At 35.8% G+C, this 17,367-nt stretch overlaps 1 protein-coding gene across 2 annotated transcripts in view; it reads left to right on the forward strand.

Moving 5' to 3' along the window:
* PAPOLA (poly(A) polymerase alpha) overlaps positions 1-17,367 on the forward strand; it is a 60,932-nt gene that overhangs the window by 17,913 nt on the left and 25,652 nt on the right. For both annotated transcript variants that reach the window (XM_024568106.4, XM_024568107.4), the window contains exons 4-12: positions 2,055-2,136; positions 4,401-4,510; positions 4,971-5,024; positions 7,581-7,692; positions 8,367-8,456; positions 8,547-8,685; positions 10,159-10,231; positions 11,542-11,662; positions 12,637-12,721. In XM_024568106.4, coding sequence (XP_024423874.1) covers positions 2,055-2,136; positions 4,401-4,510; positions 4,971-5,024; positions 7,581-7,692; positions 8,367-8,456; positions 8,547-8,685; positions 10,159-10,231; positions 11,542-11,662; positions 12,637-12,721 — 866 coding nt within the window. The remainder of the gene's footprint in view (positions 1-2,054; positions 2,137-4,400; positions 4,511-4,970; positions 5,025-7,580; positions 7,693-8,366; positions 8,457-8,546; positions 8,686-10,158; positions 10,232-11,541; positions 11,663-12,636; positions 12,722-17,367) is intronic.

Below are 17,367 nucleotides of genomic sequence, written 5' to 3' on the forward strand. Positions count from 1 at the left end.
CGGTTTTTTGGTGTTAAATTGTATGAGTTCCTGGTATATTTTGGATATTAACCCTTTATCAGAGGTATCATTGGTGAGTATCTTCTCCAGTTCAGTAGGTTGTCTTTGTTTTGTTGATGGTTTTCTTTGCCGTGCAAAACCTTTTTAGTTTGTTGCAGTCCCATTTGTTTATTATTTCTTTGTTTTCCTTTCCTGAGAAGACATATCCAAAAAAATTGCTAAAAGGAGTATCAAAGAGATTACTGTCTGTTGTTTTCTGGAGTTTTGTGCTTTCAGTCTTATATTGAAGTCTGTAGTCCATTTTGAGTTTATTTTAGTATATGGTGTAAGAGAGCTAGCCAGCTTCATTTTGTTGCATGTCCCTGTCCGGTTTCCTCACCTCCTTTTATTGAAGAGATTCTCTTCACCCCAGTGTATATTCCTGCCTTCTTTGTCGTAGATTAGTTGACCATATAGGCTGGGTTTATTTCCAGGTGCTCTGTTTGGTTCCATTGATCTTTGTCTCTGTTTTTATGCCAGTACCATGTTTTGAGTACTATAGCCGTGGAGTAAAATTTGATAACAGGTAGCGTGTTACCTCCAACTTTGTTCTTCTTTCTTAGTATTTCTTTGACTATATGGGGTCTTTTGTGGTTTCTGACCTTGACTACTTCTAACAAATGTAATATATATATAGAGATTGTCTTTTCTATAAGTGATGATTAAATATGTCTTTAAAACACAGGAAGTCCCTGAATCTTTACAATTCACTTTTAGGGTTTTTGAAATTGAATTGTTGATGCCATTTTTGCAGGGCAAAGAGAAAAGTGGTCTGCTATGATGCTGAATAAGACTTGACTATACTGAGTAATTAGACGGTAAAAAGAAATGATTGACTTAGCACACATTAAAATTATTTTTTGTTTGGTTGGACATCATCCTTAACAACAGGGACACTAAGTACTCACCAGGGAACTTTAGTGCTAGGGTCAGGAAGATGTATTAAATGCTTCTCCCGATTTCTGGTGTTTCTTCTCTAAGAAACCATTGGTAAGTTTAGTCCTGCTCCGAATCATTCCACCGAAGTCTTTTGGAAGTCTGTGAATAAACCATTACGTAGCATTACTGGCCTCGAAGTACAGTGACTTTTGATATGGTAAAATTATACTTTTTTAAAAAAATTATACTTTAATGCAGCAATATTCAACCTTTTTCACCTCATGGTATGCGTAATTACTAAAATTCTGTGGCACACCAAAAAATATTTTTTGCTGATCTGATAAGAAATAGGTATAATTTTGATTGATTTACAAAAAAAATAATAGTATTCACCTACCCTTTTTGCTCTAAAGTGACTTTTTAAAAAATCAGGTGCCTGTACTTGTAAATAAGGATTTCTGGTACCAAGAATTAGCCAGTCAGACTCACCCTTATTATGTGACGTGACCAGTAAGATGCAGCTCTATTACTATGTGTCCTGTATGTTTGTGGTTCAAGACGGAACATTCACATTGGACCACTATTGTGTTGGCTTTTGTCATTTTTAATTTGACTGTATAAGGGAAAAGAGATCAGTGCTCATGACTAAATAGCCAGGTATTGCATGTTTTGAAAATTCTTGTGGCGTACTGGTTGAAAATTGCTGCTCTAAGGTACAATTGGCTATTTGGTATAATCATTGAATATAATATAATTTTTTAAGCAATTAGAATGTTTTGTTAAATTGTAACATTCATAATTTATGCAGCCTCTTTGTCATGAAAACAATCTCTGAATCATTGCTCCTGTGTAATCACGTGGTCTCTACCATAGTCTTCTTTAAAGCAGTTTCCAGAACTGTGGCAGAATTCTAAAAAAGTAAGGGTCTTTACTAAAGAACACTCTTTAGAGGTTGAAAATTGCTTGACTTTCAAATTAGATTGATCTATGAAGGCCAGTATTTTGTGGAACTTGTTTATCCTCGGTATAAATTTGCACTGAAATCTTATTGGGTTGTTTTTAAAATGTACAGTGTTACTTGCAGTTTTCTTGGTGCTCCACTGGGAAAACAACCATTTTCTTGTTTGTTTTAACAGAATCTTCCACAGTCTGTAATTGAAAATGTTGGTGGAAAAATTTTTACGTTTGGATCTTACAGATTAGGAGTACACACAAAAGGTAAATATTGTTTTAATTATTTTGAGAAAGAATACTTTTTTATTTCTTAAAATTTTTAATGATGTATCCATCTCAATTGCTTGTAGTATATCACACAGCTTAAATTCACATTAGAGAGAGTGGTTCAGGGAACCCAAATTTAGTAAGGAGAAAGAAATAAAATGATGCCTTCTCTACCTGTGCTGTCTAGTGCAGTAGTAGGTAAAATTTAAAACTCAGTCCCTCAGTAGAAGTGGCCACACTTTCAGTGTTGAGCAGCCGCCCGTGGCTGGCTGCCTAGCGACCGCCATATTGGGGGGGGGACACTTTTCCCATTGGAAGGTGCTCGTGAACAGCGCAGGTCTCTGTGCCACCACTTCTACCTGAAGACTGTTAACCTGGGAATCAGACCAAAAATGAATTAAAGCTTTTAGAAAACACCTGTGGATTTTCTTTTCCCCATATTTTTATTATAGTTGCAAAATACAGTTAAGCAAAATAAAAAATATGTTTATTTGCGGTCATTGACTTTCAGTATTATCTTACTGACACTTGTAGTTTTTCCTCTGTGCAAATAAGCACACAATAAAAATGTTATCGTGGCAGAGAAGATTTCTTGAGCATTTTCTTTTTACTGAGCACAGAGCTAATACTTTTTTTGGTGTTCCTACTGTACTTATTCCTCAGCACTCTCATTCTCATGCAGCTCATAGGAATCTGAGACTTAAAGAGGCAGTGAAGCTTGAACAGTTCAGCCAGTCATCTGGGCAGATCTAGGGTTCCTCTTGGGCCTTCTGAAGCTGTGCTTTTCAGTCATTAACCACTGGCCTCTGTTAAAAGTTACCTGTCAATGTCTACGAGGTCTGTCTGGAGAAAGCCCAGCCAGCGTTACTCTAATGAAAATGACTTGCGCGACATCCATGAAACCTGGCAGCCAAGGAGAGTGTACTGGAGTGCGCATGTGTGAACAACGACGCCTTCACTGTCCTAGTCAGTGGGGGTGGTAGGCACCGTTGAGTGAGCATGTGTACTGTGTGGCCGTTGCATTCAAAATGACTGAGTGAGTAGAGCAACACATCTGCATGAAATTTTGCCCTAAGCTTGAACATTTCGTCCGTGGAAACTATTGAGATGACTCAGAAGGCTGCAGCTGGTGACTGGTGGCTCCATCATGACAACACGCCCACTCATGCATCATGTCTCGTGCTCAGTTTTTTGACGAAACGTCAAATCACCCAGGTGACTCAGCCCCACTATAGCCCAGATTTGGCGCCCTGTGACTTCTGGCTTTTCCCAAAACTAAAATCACCTTTGAAAGGGAGGAGATTTCAGACCATCGTTGATGAGATTCAGGAAAATACTACCGGGCAGCTGATGGTGATTGGGAGAACTGTGTGAGGTCCCAAGTGCCTGCTTTGGAGGGGACTGAGGAGGCATTGTCCTGGGTGGAATGTTTCTTGTATCTTGTTATCTTCTTCAGCTAATGGCTCTATTTTTCGTATTACATGGCTGGGTACCTTCTGGGCAGACCTCTTATGTTTTCTCTTCGGTCTGGCATCCTTCCCTCTCCCCATCTCCCGCTACTTGGTGCTAGTAGTGTTCCATGTGCTCTTCTGCGTCATGAATATGCTAAACCACAGCCTTCCTATAGTGCCTCGTTGACTCTGAGGAAAAAGACTGTGTTGGCCTGATTCCACATGTATCCCATTTATTCCCATTTATGATCCCAGTTACTGATTGTAATCCTCTCTCTTGTGGTCTCCCTGCATACTCAGTGCTGGCCTCCTATGAAGCACTACATTAATAACAAATATCTTGCCATGGTCTGCCTTATTGGATTCTTGTCAGTGTTTTTTCTTGATGTTTACCCCATAGGTCCCATTTAGGAGCTAGCTGCAGCCTAAAAGCACCAGTCATATAGTATAGAAGGAAACTATTTGTTTTACTAATGAACATGTGTATGACTAATGACATCAAGATGTTGGGTCTATTCTTCACTAGTTCTCTCTGTTCACCATAAAGGTCCTATCTGAATCACCTTTCTTTGCCTCCCAGTTCATCTGGGCCACTGCAACTGGAGGATGCTCTAGGAAAAGCAGTCCCATTAATTAGAATCATGTAATTCCTATACTGACCAGTAAGGTTTTTTTTTAAGGGGAGAGTTGCATTTTTAGAGGCTCACCAGTATAATGTTAACAGAGTCTCAATGTCAGATACTTTACAATAAGATGCAAAATAATTTTCTTGAAATAGTAATTAATGCTTGATGGGCTATCTTTTTTTAGGTGCCGACATTGACGCGTTGTGTGTTGCACCGAGACATGTCGATCGAAGTGACTTTTTCACCTCCTTCTATGATAAGTTGAAATTACAGGAAGAAGTAAAAGATTTAAGAGTACGTAAATGTTCGGGGTGAAAGGGGAAGATTTATAAAAATCAGTTTAGTCAATTGAGTGAATTTTATGGTGTAGCCATCATTTTTTGAACTCTTAAAAAATTTGCCAAACCTTTTTAATTGCTTACCCTGTATGTTTGCATTTTAATTCTTTACACTAAGCCTGAAGTCATAAATCTAACTTTGTGTTCAAAGTAGAAAATGAGGCAGACAAAATAAGTGTTATACATCTTGGCCATGATCATATATCTCAGTTGCAGAACTCAAAGATTTGAAATTAGTTTTGTCTAAATCAAGAGCCTGGTGTGTTAAAGCTAGTTTCTGAGAACCTAGTCTGTGTCAGGCATTATGCTAAATTATATTTAAACAATTTCAAGTAACACAGTCATTTAAGAGCACTAAAATTAGTATAGGTCTAATGTAGTTTCAGAGACATTGAACTTGTTTGATTTTCTTACAGGCTGTTGAAGAGGCATTTGTGCCAGTTATCAAACTGTGTTTTGACGGGATAGAGGTAAGGTGAAGTTCAGGTAAACAGTTTCTGTTATATGGAATTTTAATCTGTGTAGGGTAAAAACTTATCTTATAGTTATATAATTGATGAATTGGTGTGATATTAATAAGAATTAAGTTTTTAATGGAAGTGACAGCTTGTTCTTTGTAGAATACCATTTTTAATCTTTTAAAAGAGTGTAGTGAAATTAGGAGCTAAAATATAGACAAATACCCTGGCTGGTGTGGCTCAGTGGATTGAGCACTGGCCTGCGGACCAAAGGGTCGCCAATTTGATTCCCAGTCTAAGGCACATGCCTGGGTTGTGGGCGAGGTCCCCAGTAGGGGGCGCACAAGAGGCAACCACACATTGGTGTTTCTCTCCTTTTCTCCCTCCCTTTCCCTCTCTAAAAATAAATAAATAACCTTTTAAGAAAATAAATAAAATATAGACAGAAATAATGAAACTGGCAATGAAACGCTGCTACAAAACAGTTTACTTGGCAGTTTTTCCATATGCAAATTTTGTATACTTTTAGGTCTCATTAAGACAGTACAGTATATTTGTGCAAATAGAATTTTGCCTTGACTTCATTTAAATAAAATATTTAAAGAAGTTGAGAGAAAATTGTGTGACATGCATGCTAAACAATTTTCTGATAGGGGAGGGTGTATGAACTCCCAGTTCTTGAGATGCTGTACATTTCTTTTTGCCGCTTTCAACAAGTGTTGTGAAAGTAATTGGAACAAAGCTGCCAGTGAAGCAACTGTACTTATTACTTTTCCCCACACATAACGGTGCTGGAAGGTCACTGATGGTGATAGTGAAGATGGTAGCATTTTAGGGTTGAAGAATACTTCATTGTTTTGCAAAGAAAAGGTGTTTTTTTTAAAGTTTAAGATTTTATTTATTCCTTTTTAGAGAGGGGAAGGGAGGGAGAAAGAGGGAGAGAAACATCAACCTGAGAGAGAAACATTGATTGGTTGACTCTCGCATGTGTTCTACTGGGGACCAAACCCACCACCTGGGCACGTGCTCTGACTGGGAATTGAACCAATGACCTTTTACTTTGTGGGACAACTCCCAGCCAACTAAGCCACACCAGTTAGGGCAAAAGGTGTTTTCTATAATTGCTGCCAAACTCAATCGTCCATGAAAAGCCAGATGACCAACCTTTCTAAATAGACATAAAATGGTACATTAAGTGAAGAGTTATCGAGTCAAGGCAGTTACGATTTACTGTCAGTGTTAAAGTGAATATAAAGCAATCTAATGTAAGGTGATGGCCCGTTTCTCAAAAAGAACATTACCAACAAAGGGAGAATTTTTGTGGGAAAGCCGTCTCAATTGTGTAAACTTTTCAGGATGGAGATGAAAGTCAGATGGTTACTTGAAATGTTTAATGTGTTTTCTATATATTTTCCAAATAAAATAATACTGTTTTAGGGAACATATTTCCATTTCAACATTCTGTGAACTTTTATTCTTTTTTTTAAATGTCCGTATCATCACTGAGTTCCTTTATGAGTTAATATTTTTGTGAGCATATAATCTTTATTTCTGTCTAAATTAGGGCTTTGGAATCTTTTTAGTTGGAAAATTCATGCTATACTACAAGTACTATTTGTGTACAGTTTTTTTCTCTACTGTAGGTACATATTGATTGAATAATTTTTCACAATAAGCTCTTAAAATATTTGTTTTTAAAGTGATTTTATAAAAGGCTTGTTCAGCATTCAAAGTTTAGAAGTATGAAATTATACCTTCAGGAATAATTAACAAATTTTTGCTGTTTCTTTGAACACCCAGTTTTTCTTGAAGATACTTGCATTCTATAAACCTTCAAAGTCAGCTAGTGTTCATTTTTGTTTTCTTAGTCAAAACTAAGTTGAAACATACTATAGTAGTATAGATCTGTAACTTCTTAAGTAAGGAGCTTCTTTTTTACTAAAAGGTATATTTGGGCTAAATATAAGGATATGACATTATAATTGTACACCTTATAGTATGTAATCATTTTACAGTTCATAGGGAGAACTAAAGGAAGTTACCCAGTATATGAATTTAGCAAATTAAGTAAATCCAGTTAGATGCATTTAATAAACTTAGTGAATCAAACTTAGTAATTATGATTAAAATGGCAAGTAGGTTCTGTTTCGTATTATGTTTTAACATCTGATTAAAATAGTTATGCTATGAATTAATAGTTTGGACTTTTGGAAGCATTGCCATGTTTATAATTGATGAGAAGATCCTGTCTGTAAGGAGTGCTGTTTTCTTTTTAATTTTTTAACATATATAATTTATTTATTTTTAGAGATAGGGGAAGGAAGGGAGAAAGAGAGGGAGAGAAACACCAATGTGTGGTTGCCTCTTGTGCTCCCCCAACTGGGGACTTGGCCCGCAGTCCAGACATGTGCCCAGACTGGAATTTGAACTGGCAACGCTTTGGTTCATAGGCTGTCACTCAGTCCACTTAGCCATACCAGCCAGGGCAGGAATACTTTTTCTTTTTTAAAGAAATGCTTTAAAAATAGTTCAACAGATGCAGAATGTTAAATTTTATTTTTGTTTTAGATTGATATTTTATTTGCAAGATTAGCACTGCAGACTATTCCAGAAGACTTGGACTTACGAGATGACAGTCTGCTTAAAAATTTAGATATACGATGCATAAGAAGTCTTAACGGTATGTCAAAACCTACTTCCTTTTGCATATTAGCAGTTTTTGTCAAATGTGAAATCGTTTTAAACTCCCGTTTTATAATGAAGTCTTTTATAGACATATTGTTTATCTATAGTGATTCAAATTAAATGTGCTTTACTTAATAGACTCTAGAGGCTATTTGGTAATTTATTTTACTCATCTTGCACTTTTAAAAAAATTTCCTGAAATATGGAAAGATGTCTGATACTGGTACTCTGTTGGTCACGATCTGGGTTTCACTGTGTAACCCTAATTAATTTTGATCTGCTGTCCTTTGTAATGTTTCCATCTGTTGTGTTACAAAGGATTGCCTTTGAACACTCTATTAGCATTGCTCGTTACCATGCTCTTGAAGAACAGTTCTTGGAAATTTAATTGGATCAAGCCATCCTTGCTATATTTGGCCTGGGAAGAAGAAGTTTTAGTTGTGGATTGGAAGTTTGAAACCAGGCGGATTACAGTTCAGATTTTTTGGTTGAGGATAATGTTTGTGATAGGAGATCAAAGTTTAAGATTGTCTCTTACTGAATTAATATTACAGGTTGTACTAAATAAGTTATTTTAGAATTTGACATTAATCTCAGAAAATTAAAAGAAATATTACCATTAAATTTTTGATGATTTAATGTTTTGTTTTTTTCATTCCTATTAATCAGGTTGCAGGGTAACCGATGAAATTTTACACCTAGTACCAAACATTGACAACTTCAGGTTAACTCTGAGAGCTATCAAACTGTGGGCCAAACGTGAGTTCAGAATTTGTTGGCTAGCTTATTAAAAATATTTACACTTTTGTTCAACACTAACTTTTCTTTTTGCTTTTCCCTTATCAACAGGCCACAACATCTATTCCAATATATTAGGTTTCCTCGGTGGTGTTTCCTGGGCTATGCTAGTAGCAAGAACTTGCCAGCTTTATCCAAATGCAATAGCGTCAACTCTTGTACATAAATTTTTCTTGGTATTTTCTAAATGGTATGTGTTTAGATTATATTAAAATAAAATTGATTGTAGACACTGAAGTTTAGTCTTATTTCTGTGACATTTCTGCAGCTGATTTCAGATTCAAATTTTAGTTCATGATGTAGCCATTTAGGTAGTCCTGGGGGCAGGTCATGTTGTGTATAAAATGGTAAACTTAATTACATTCTGTTTCCCTGGCTTTCCCAGGATAGTAAGGGGTTGCTATTTGTACTTCCATGCATAAACTTACCCTCTAAATAAACCCTGAATTTTAGGTGTGAAATCTGTAAAATCCAATGAATTGATAGGCTGGAATATTAGTTACTTTGGGTACTACCATTTACTCTTCGAATTCTTCTAAATCTATAGGCCCTTAGATTCTTGTGATTTTTTTTGCTTTTAGCTGCCCATTCATCTTTGATAAAATAATTAAGATACAAACATGTATAAAAAGCTTTAAGAATAACTGTTAAGTGCTTGGAAAAAAGCAGTTGACCGTCCCTTTGAGATTAGTCATTAACCCTGCAGAGATTTTTTTTTTTAAGTTTCCTCATCTCAGCATGTTCACGTTTATCAATCAACATTTCTTTTAAGAAAAGTAAGATAAAAGATTATTGCCACTTTATAGTAGTTGTTTTGGCCCTGAAGCTTAGGGTTCTTGGTTTTAATCACATTGATTTTAGAGATTTGTCTTCCCTCCCTGTTAACAGTCAACTCCTTTGTCTCCTCCCTCTGAAAAAAGTCTTGTGTAGTTACTTTGTAAAAATCTGGGTTTTTGGATACAGTTGATAATGTAGACCTATGCAAAATTAACACACATTCCATTATTTACTGAGTTGGTAGTACTTAATCATATATAATCAGGTCTGATGAGAATAACTAAAACGTCACAATTTTTCTTAAATGCTACACGTACATAGCAGATACTATTTTTAAGAAGTTAGCCTTGATATTATGGATAGCATATGTTTCCCAGTTTTTAATCTCTTCTGTAAAGGACTGAAGTAGCTAATTCATAGGGTGCATCTTGAAAATACTGTGTTCACGTCACAGTTTTATTGCACATGCTTAAAACCTTTATGTCATGAGATAGAGAAATTTTCCTGCTTAGTTTTTATAGTTATTTATACTTTGCCTATAATGAGTTTACTCTTTCATTTTCGTTTCTTTGGATGGAGCTAGTGTAAAGACAGGATGTTTGTCTTTCAAGAGGGATTTACCCTGTTCGAGGTTGAGAGGAACATATCAGTGTCTTAGGGTAGTTCTTTGAGAGGCAGAGAAGATGTGACTTTAGTCTGAGAAAGCTACCATAATTTCATAGAAGAAAATATTTCCAGTAGTCTAACATCAACAGGCATAAAAGATTATGTACCAAGAGGGCAAGAGGAGTGAAGGAGGGTCACATTCACAATGCTGTATGTTTAACAAAATTCGTTCAGATGGTAATATCCAAGTCTTATCAAGTGCTACAATCTTTTCAAACAGGGAATGGCCAAATCCAGTGCTATTGAAACAGCCTGAAGAATGCAATCTTAATTTGCCTGTATGGGACCCAAGGGTTAGTGTATTATTTTTTCCCCTACAAATTCACACTGTCAATAACAAGTGAAAGCCATCTGCATAGACTTCAGGGAGACTTTCCATCCATCCTTCTGCATATGAGTGGACATGTTCGTATTACACTTTCTTTTAGATAACCTCAAATATCATTGTCCTCTGATGTGAGAAGCATAATTCTGTACCCTGTAAACTACATTTAATTGTACATAGTTTATAATATCAAGTTCACTGACAATTTATATAGAACTACCTTGTAAGTCAAAGTTGTGTGGGCATTTGTGCTTAAAAAAAAAATAAAAGGATACTAAAAATCCCTGTACTTTTTTATTTGATCTAAATATTCTGTTAAAATTGGGTTGTATAGGAAAACTGTTGCTTAATGTTTACTTGTTACAGGTACTTTCTAAGCAATATCACTTTACTATGATGTAATTATAAAAATTGGTTTGAGTATTTCAGATTACAAAAGCACAATTGGGCTAAAGAAGAGCTTCCATTCTGCTGCTTGGGAAGTTACGATCTTTACTGCTTACTCAGTTTAAATGTCAACAACATGCACTTTGTTAGTAAAATACTTAGATTTGAATAAGGATTTATAGGTTTATAAAATTCTATTTTTCTACATTGTTTCGCTATCTTATTACAATATCAAAAATATTGTCAGTTTTAAGTTCTGTTAATTAAGCTATGTATTTGAGTTTTCCAAATCCCAAGGCATTTTTGGAGGAATGTGAGTTTATAATTTTCTTCATGGAAATATGCCACTTATACTTAGTATACCGATTAAGATGAACAGTATTAAATCATTTCATTATCTCTTAAAATGATACCAATATAGATAATGTAGTTTCACCATGTAAATTAAGCTATGTAAGTTAAGCTTAGTCTTTATAAGTTGAGGGTATATTAAAACTTAAGTTCTCATCTTGTTTAAAGTTTGTTTTACACAGACTATTGGAGTATGACATTCTCAAAAGTGTGCATCCCCATTTCTCTTGTTGAGAAAAAGGAAGACTGAACACCGATAGCTGCCCCAGCAGAACCCCTTTTGCCCGACAGGCACACTGTTTCTAGTAAGGTTGCCAAAGTAGTCGTGCCCGAATGGTTGAGACAGACTGTTCGTCTAGACCAAATCCTGATCTGTAAAGAATTCCTTAAAAACGGTGTCTCCTTACATGGTTTTCTTTCTCAACTCCAGCTATGAATGAAATAAAATTTAATCATTGGTTCAGTTTTAAAAGGGGTAAAAAGTCCAAGTATCTGTTGCATATGTACTTGAAGAAACTGATTGGCTGTTATTGTATGTAGGTAAACCCCAGTGATAGGTACCATCTTATGCCTATAATTACACCAGCATACCCACAACAGAACTCCACGTACAATGTGTCCGTTTCAACACGGATGGTCATGGTTGAGGAGTTTAAACAAGGTAAGTGGTCATCCTTCTGCTCTCCTTTCTGCACAGAGGGTTTACGTAGCCGTCGTAGGCCCAGTAGTTGGGTCTGCAGTTTAAATTGAAGAAAGCATTCACTGAGGTGGATTTTAGTGTTTTTATTCATTGATTACAATATAGATTTGTGAATTGACTTGAAAAACTTAGTTTAATTCCCTTTAGGCAATTTATTTTTTATTACATTTTGTAAGATTAACCAGTATTTAAAGCCATATTCTTAGCAGGGCCTTTCTTTAGTGGCTGGTTTAGTGCTATACTATTGCCGTGTAAAGGTTTAAATGCTATTGCAGTTTGTCTCCACTGGGTGACAGGAGATATATTTAGCAGGCTATGTTCTTGGAAAGAGCTTTAGGCAGGATTGGGTCCAAACTACCTATTATTTTGGAAAAACCTTTAGAGGTTTCTGAATCCTAGTAACACTGTTAAGTTGAGGGAAGAGCTGTTGCCAAACAGTTTTTGAGGGAAGTTACTGGAACAGGATCGTTTGATTTGATGGCCATCTGTCTGGGCCGTGGAATCCGCTGTACAGCGATCAGCTTCAGACTCAGAAAGTGTAAATTTCTTTAGTCTAAACCGGCTCTTCATGGGAAGATGTTGCTATCCATTTAGAATCAGCAGGAAGCATGTTTCTAAAAAGACAAGACAAAAAGCTTTCGGGAAGAATTTCTTGGCTAACTACAGTGCTTCAGGTTTTGAGAAGAGTCATTCTGCGAGCATGGCATTTTAGAATAATGGTAATTTACCAGACACCTGGCTCTCAAAAAATTCTCTAGGTTTTTTGAAAAGTGTATGTATGTAAGAATCTTCATGCTCTAAAGTCATAGACTAAAATTGCTTTTTTAAAAAATTATTTTAGGGTTATAGTGAACGCATGTGGTATGTTTAAGATTTTTAAAACTATAGATTGTTAGACCAAACCATGCAAACATTTTAATGTGTTTTTAATTTAGGTCTTGCTATCACAGATGAAATTTTGCTGAGTAAGGGAGAGTGGTCCAAACTTTTTGAAGCTCCAAACTTCTTTCAAAAGTACAAGTATGTATTTTAAGGCATGTCGGACATGTTGCTCTCTTAAGTAATGTTTGCATATGTGAAATCTCTTCTTGCTAGACTAATGGAGTTTTGAATTTTCCTTTAAACATCTTCTTAGAACTTTTCTTGTCACAAAAGGTGTACTTTTTTTAGTTAAACCCTTTATTTTTTTATCTGTCAAGGTAAAGTATGGCCCCTACTAGTTTTGCTGCTTTCTGTACCTGATCTACTGTTAACACATTTGTAGCATCATCATTCATAGGCACATGCTAGTCCTCATCCAATCTCAGAATCTGTGTATCGTGGCAAAGGAGTGAACTGTTTAAAATTTGTAGTTAATATTCTCTATTACGAAACTGAGTATTTTCAGGTATTTCTGGAAACCTTTTTATCATTAAGATTCTCTATAACATAGGCAAAGCTAATAAAATGTCAATATATAGTCAAATGTTTTTAATAGTTACAGTATGTAGGATTGGCCTACACTTTCCCCCCAATGTTAATAAAGCCCCTTCAAATATTTCTACAAATAATTTTTTTGGAATCTAAGTGGGGGTAATAGTTTTTACTAATGGTTTTAATATAATGGTTTAACACCTTAGTACAGGTTAAAAGCCTGATTGTGTTGGTTTTGATGAAAATTGTAAGTTATAATAAATCTTTTTTAAAAAATGGACTTGCACTTTTATTTGCCCTGAGCTGAAAATTTGCCAAAGTCCCACTTAAAATTTTTTTCTTTAATGCTTGAAACTTTCCTGACCATTTGATCTTGTGGATTGTGTTTTTGTAATAATCGAAGCAAGGTTGCTCTATGCTATTTCCCCGATTAAAACGAGAATGATGACCATCATGCCGTCTCCGTGTTTTGTTTCTGTATCTTCTGCATGAAAAGCAATGGTGGAGCCAGCTTAATTGTTGTGTTCTGGGAGCACTGCCTTGTCAGTAAACATCGAAGTAGCCTAACACAACGCTCTTGTTCCTTACTTACTCCTCATACGTTGTGCTTTCCCACTTGGCAGATAATTTTTCTTTGTTTTTTTATTTGAGCCAATGTTGAGGAAGTACTTTTGAACAAACTAATGAACACACATTCTGATACTTTAAAACTACATAATAGAGTACATAATTACTTCTGTGGAGAATAATCAGTTGGTTTTGTAGAAAAGCATCAGCATCTCTTAATCCCTGAGAATCAAAAATGAAACTAGATTAACTCTTTTTCCTATCTCACCTCCCTAAAGGATGAGAGGTGGGTAGAATAAAATATTTTAAAGTACTTAAATGTCTTCCCTCACTTTAAGAAAGATTATTGTTGAAATTGAACAAATGTTGATAGTGTTATTCATTTAAGTAAATTTGTATTGCTAGAACTTGGAAGGTTTTTTTAAAGCTTGCTTAATCTTTTAAAACTTAGGTTGTTTGCAGTCTGTGTCAGATAGTACCTGTGAGCTCAACTGACTGATGAAAAGATAGATTACTCCCTTTGCTGAATTCCCTTGAAGCAAATCATTTTAGGTTATCACAAACGACTTTAAACATAATTAGATGTAAGGATGTAGCAACAAACAGGAAATGATATCAGAAAAAAATTTCAGCTGTGAGTCTAGATTTTAAAACATGGTAACGGACTAATTTTATCTATAGCAAATTGTATTTCTTCAAAAGTTTTCCTCCTTAAATTTCTACTTAATACTTTTATTAGACTTTAAACTCAGCAGCTGTGTCCAACCTGTGGCCCTGGATGGCTGTGAATGCAGCCCCAACACAAAGTTGTAAATGTACTTAAAGCCTTTTTTTTTTTTTTTTGCTCATCAGTTTTCATTAGTGCTTGTGTATTTCATGTGTGGCCCAAGACAACTCTTCCAGGGGGGCCCAGAGATGCCAAAAGGTTGGACACCCCTGCAGGTATTGACATATCTGAAATTTTCTTTTTAACATAAGAAGTACTCCAAAGATTGGCTATACAACTAAATTGAAATTCGTAGTTTTTCCTTGAGTCCATGTTGGTTAAACCTTACCTGAAGTATATCCTGCGAATATCTTTTATGTCTAGGATTTTAAATTGTGTCACCTACCTGCCTGCCATTCTTGGAAGGGAGGGAACCATAGAGGAAGTCTTGTCTTTTTAAGATAAATCATCTTGCAGGAGAGATCAGTGTTCCTTGTGAAAAGGGGTAACATTGCTTTGTGAAATTTTAAATAGGCCTACAAAAATATGTTTTTAAGGTTTCCCTTGAGGGATACTCAAATTGACACTTAATCATTATTGACAAAGGAGATACGAATACTTATTTCAGGTGTTTCATTTCACTAGGAAACAAGGGAAGGCATTAGAAAAGCCAGAATGTTCTCTAAGGTATAAGATTAACAATTTATAATTTCAAGGAGTATACATGTATAGAATATGTTAGCCTTAAAATATTTTAAAAACTTAAAAAGAACAGTGAACTGTAACTTGGTCCTCAGTTACTTAAAGATGGAATTGTGTGATTTTTTGCCTAAGAGATAACTAAATGTTCACTGCGCATATATGAGCTGTGGTCTACCCAGGTAAAATACTAATGTGATGAAATGGCCAGGAAACTGACTAACAGGATGTTTGTGGGGGGCAATGAATTATTAAGTAGTAATAGCAACTAAATTAAGTGTTCTTAGGAGTTTTTAAATAGGCTTTACTTCATATGGGGTATATTTAAATTTATTATTGGAAGTTGATAATCTTTCAATTTAGGGACAGATTAATCACTGTTACATTAAGACTTGGAAATGTCTCTTGAAGGCATCTGAGCCTCGTAGGCACAACTGTGGCAGTGTGAAATAGGGGGTCACGTGCTTTGGAACGGCAACACAGTAGTCAAAATTACAAGTACCACTTAGTCTCTGTGCTCTGATACGGATTTGACGAACTGATTACCAATTCCGATTTGTAAAACTTAAACTGAGTCTGCATCTTTTTTTTCAGTTTCTTAGATGGATGAGTGTTTTATAAATAGTTCCTAATAGCAGGTTATTTCTATTAAAATTAGTTACCGTATTTTATTTTATTTTTAAAAAAATATTTTAAAAATATTAAATATTTAAAAAAATATTTTATTTCTACCACTTAAAATATGCTTAAATGTGGCTGAGTAAATGACATTTAACCTCAGCATAAATACTCGCTATGTAACACTGTCAGCTGTGTTTAAACGAACGCATTTGTATGTGAACAGTGTTCAGAGTAGATACACTCCCTCCATTTCAATAAGAACCAAAGTTGACCTCTTTAAGCTTCAAAACCTGAAACTTTGACAACAAAGTCACACTTAAATGGGTTGTATATTTGCCTTAGTAGATAGAGAACATTGTACATCATTTAAGCTTTTGTTGGAGACTCAGGTGGTCATTAAGAATGTCCATTTTCATGGTGTGGTAAAGCGAGTTAGAGAAGGCACGTTTTGTCCCTAAACTAGGTGAACCCAGACAACTCTTGAGTTTTTTTTATGCACGCTTGCTTTGTATACTCTGTTGTCTCCTGTTGTAAGTTATACTGTCAGAGAGCTCTTCCTCCTCCTACCTTACCGTTTTTGCTTTTTAAATCTGTGCCCAGTTTCCATTTCCCAGAGAGCTGGAAATCAGGTTACTGATATTACTACGATTTTGTTTGATTTAAGAGCATTTATGCTCTTGGAGTAGATTTCTGTGTATATAAAATGCATGAGCTTTTAAAAAGTGCTTCCATGTGATTTATTTGGGCCATCTGTGCTTGTTCTACATACAATTGACCCTTGAAAAATGCAGAGGTTAGAGAATCAAAATCCCAAGGTGGTTGGAAATCTTTGTATAACTTCTGACTCCCCAAAACTTAACTACCGATAGCAGACTGCTGACTGGAGGCCTCACCGATAACACTGACAACGGATAAGCGCGTCTTTTGTGTTAAGTATTGTGTACTCTAGCCTTACAGTAAAGCAAGCTAGAGGAAAACGTTATTAAAAGTCATACAGAAAATACATTTACAGTATGTACTGGAAAAAAATCCATGTACGTGGACCTGTGCAGTTCATACCTGTGTTGTTCAAGGGTCAACTGTGTTTGGTTTGCTCCAAATGATGCCGAACAAATTAAACTTGGGGAAGGAAGTATTGCTGCGAGTCTGTGTGGATTCGGACCTCGTGTTCACCTATCTGACTAGATGTTCTCGTACGTATATATTACCTCCGTTGCTGAGTATTTATAAATACTTGGAAGTTGACTCCTTTGAACTGCACAGTTCCTGAGCCGTTAAGACCCGTGTTGCCCACCATACAGATGTACCCAGGAGAGGCTTAGGTCTGGGTTACGCAGCTGTGAAGAATCGGAAAATTCTTTCTTTCAAATACTTTTGAGCATAAATAATCAAATGGTCTGTTTTAAGGGAGTTTGGTTAAAAAATGTTTGAATTTGCCAAATCTTCAGCGTCCCTGCCTGAATGCCTTTGGGGGGGAGGGGGTGGAGGTTGCCAGTTGGACCGAGGCAGCTAGTTTTTTTCTGGGTCCAGGTCATACATTTGCGTTTGGCCAGAAGTCTCATTTATAAAACGTGAAAGATAATGTAAAGCTTTCAGCCTTTTCAAAGAATAAAGGAACTTAAAATCTTTGGTCTAGCTCTGACTTCTCAAACCAGTATCT

This window comes from Desmodus rotundus, chromosome 7 (assembly GCF_022682495.2).
Source record: "Desmodus rotundus isolate HL8 chromosome 7, HLdesRot8A.1, whole genome shotgun sequence".
NCBI lineage: Eukaryota > Metazoa > Chordata > Mammalia > Chiroptera > Phyllostomidae > Desmodus > Desmodus rotundus.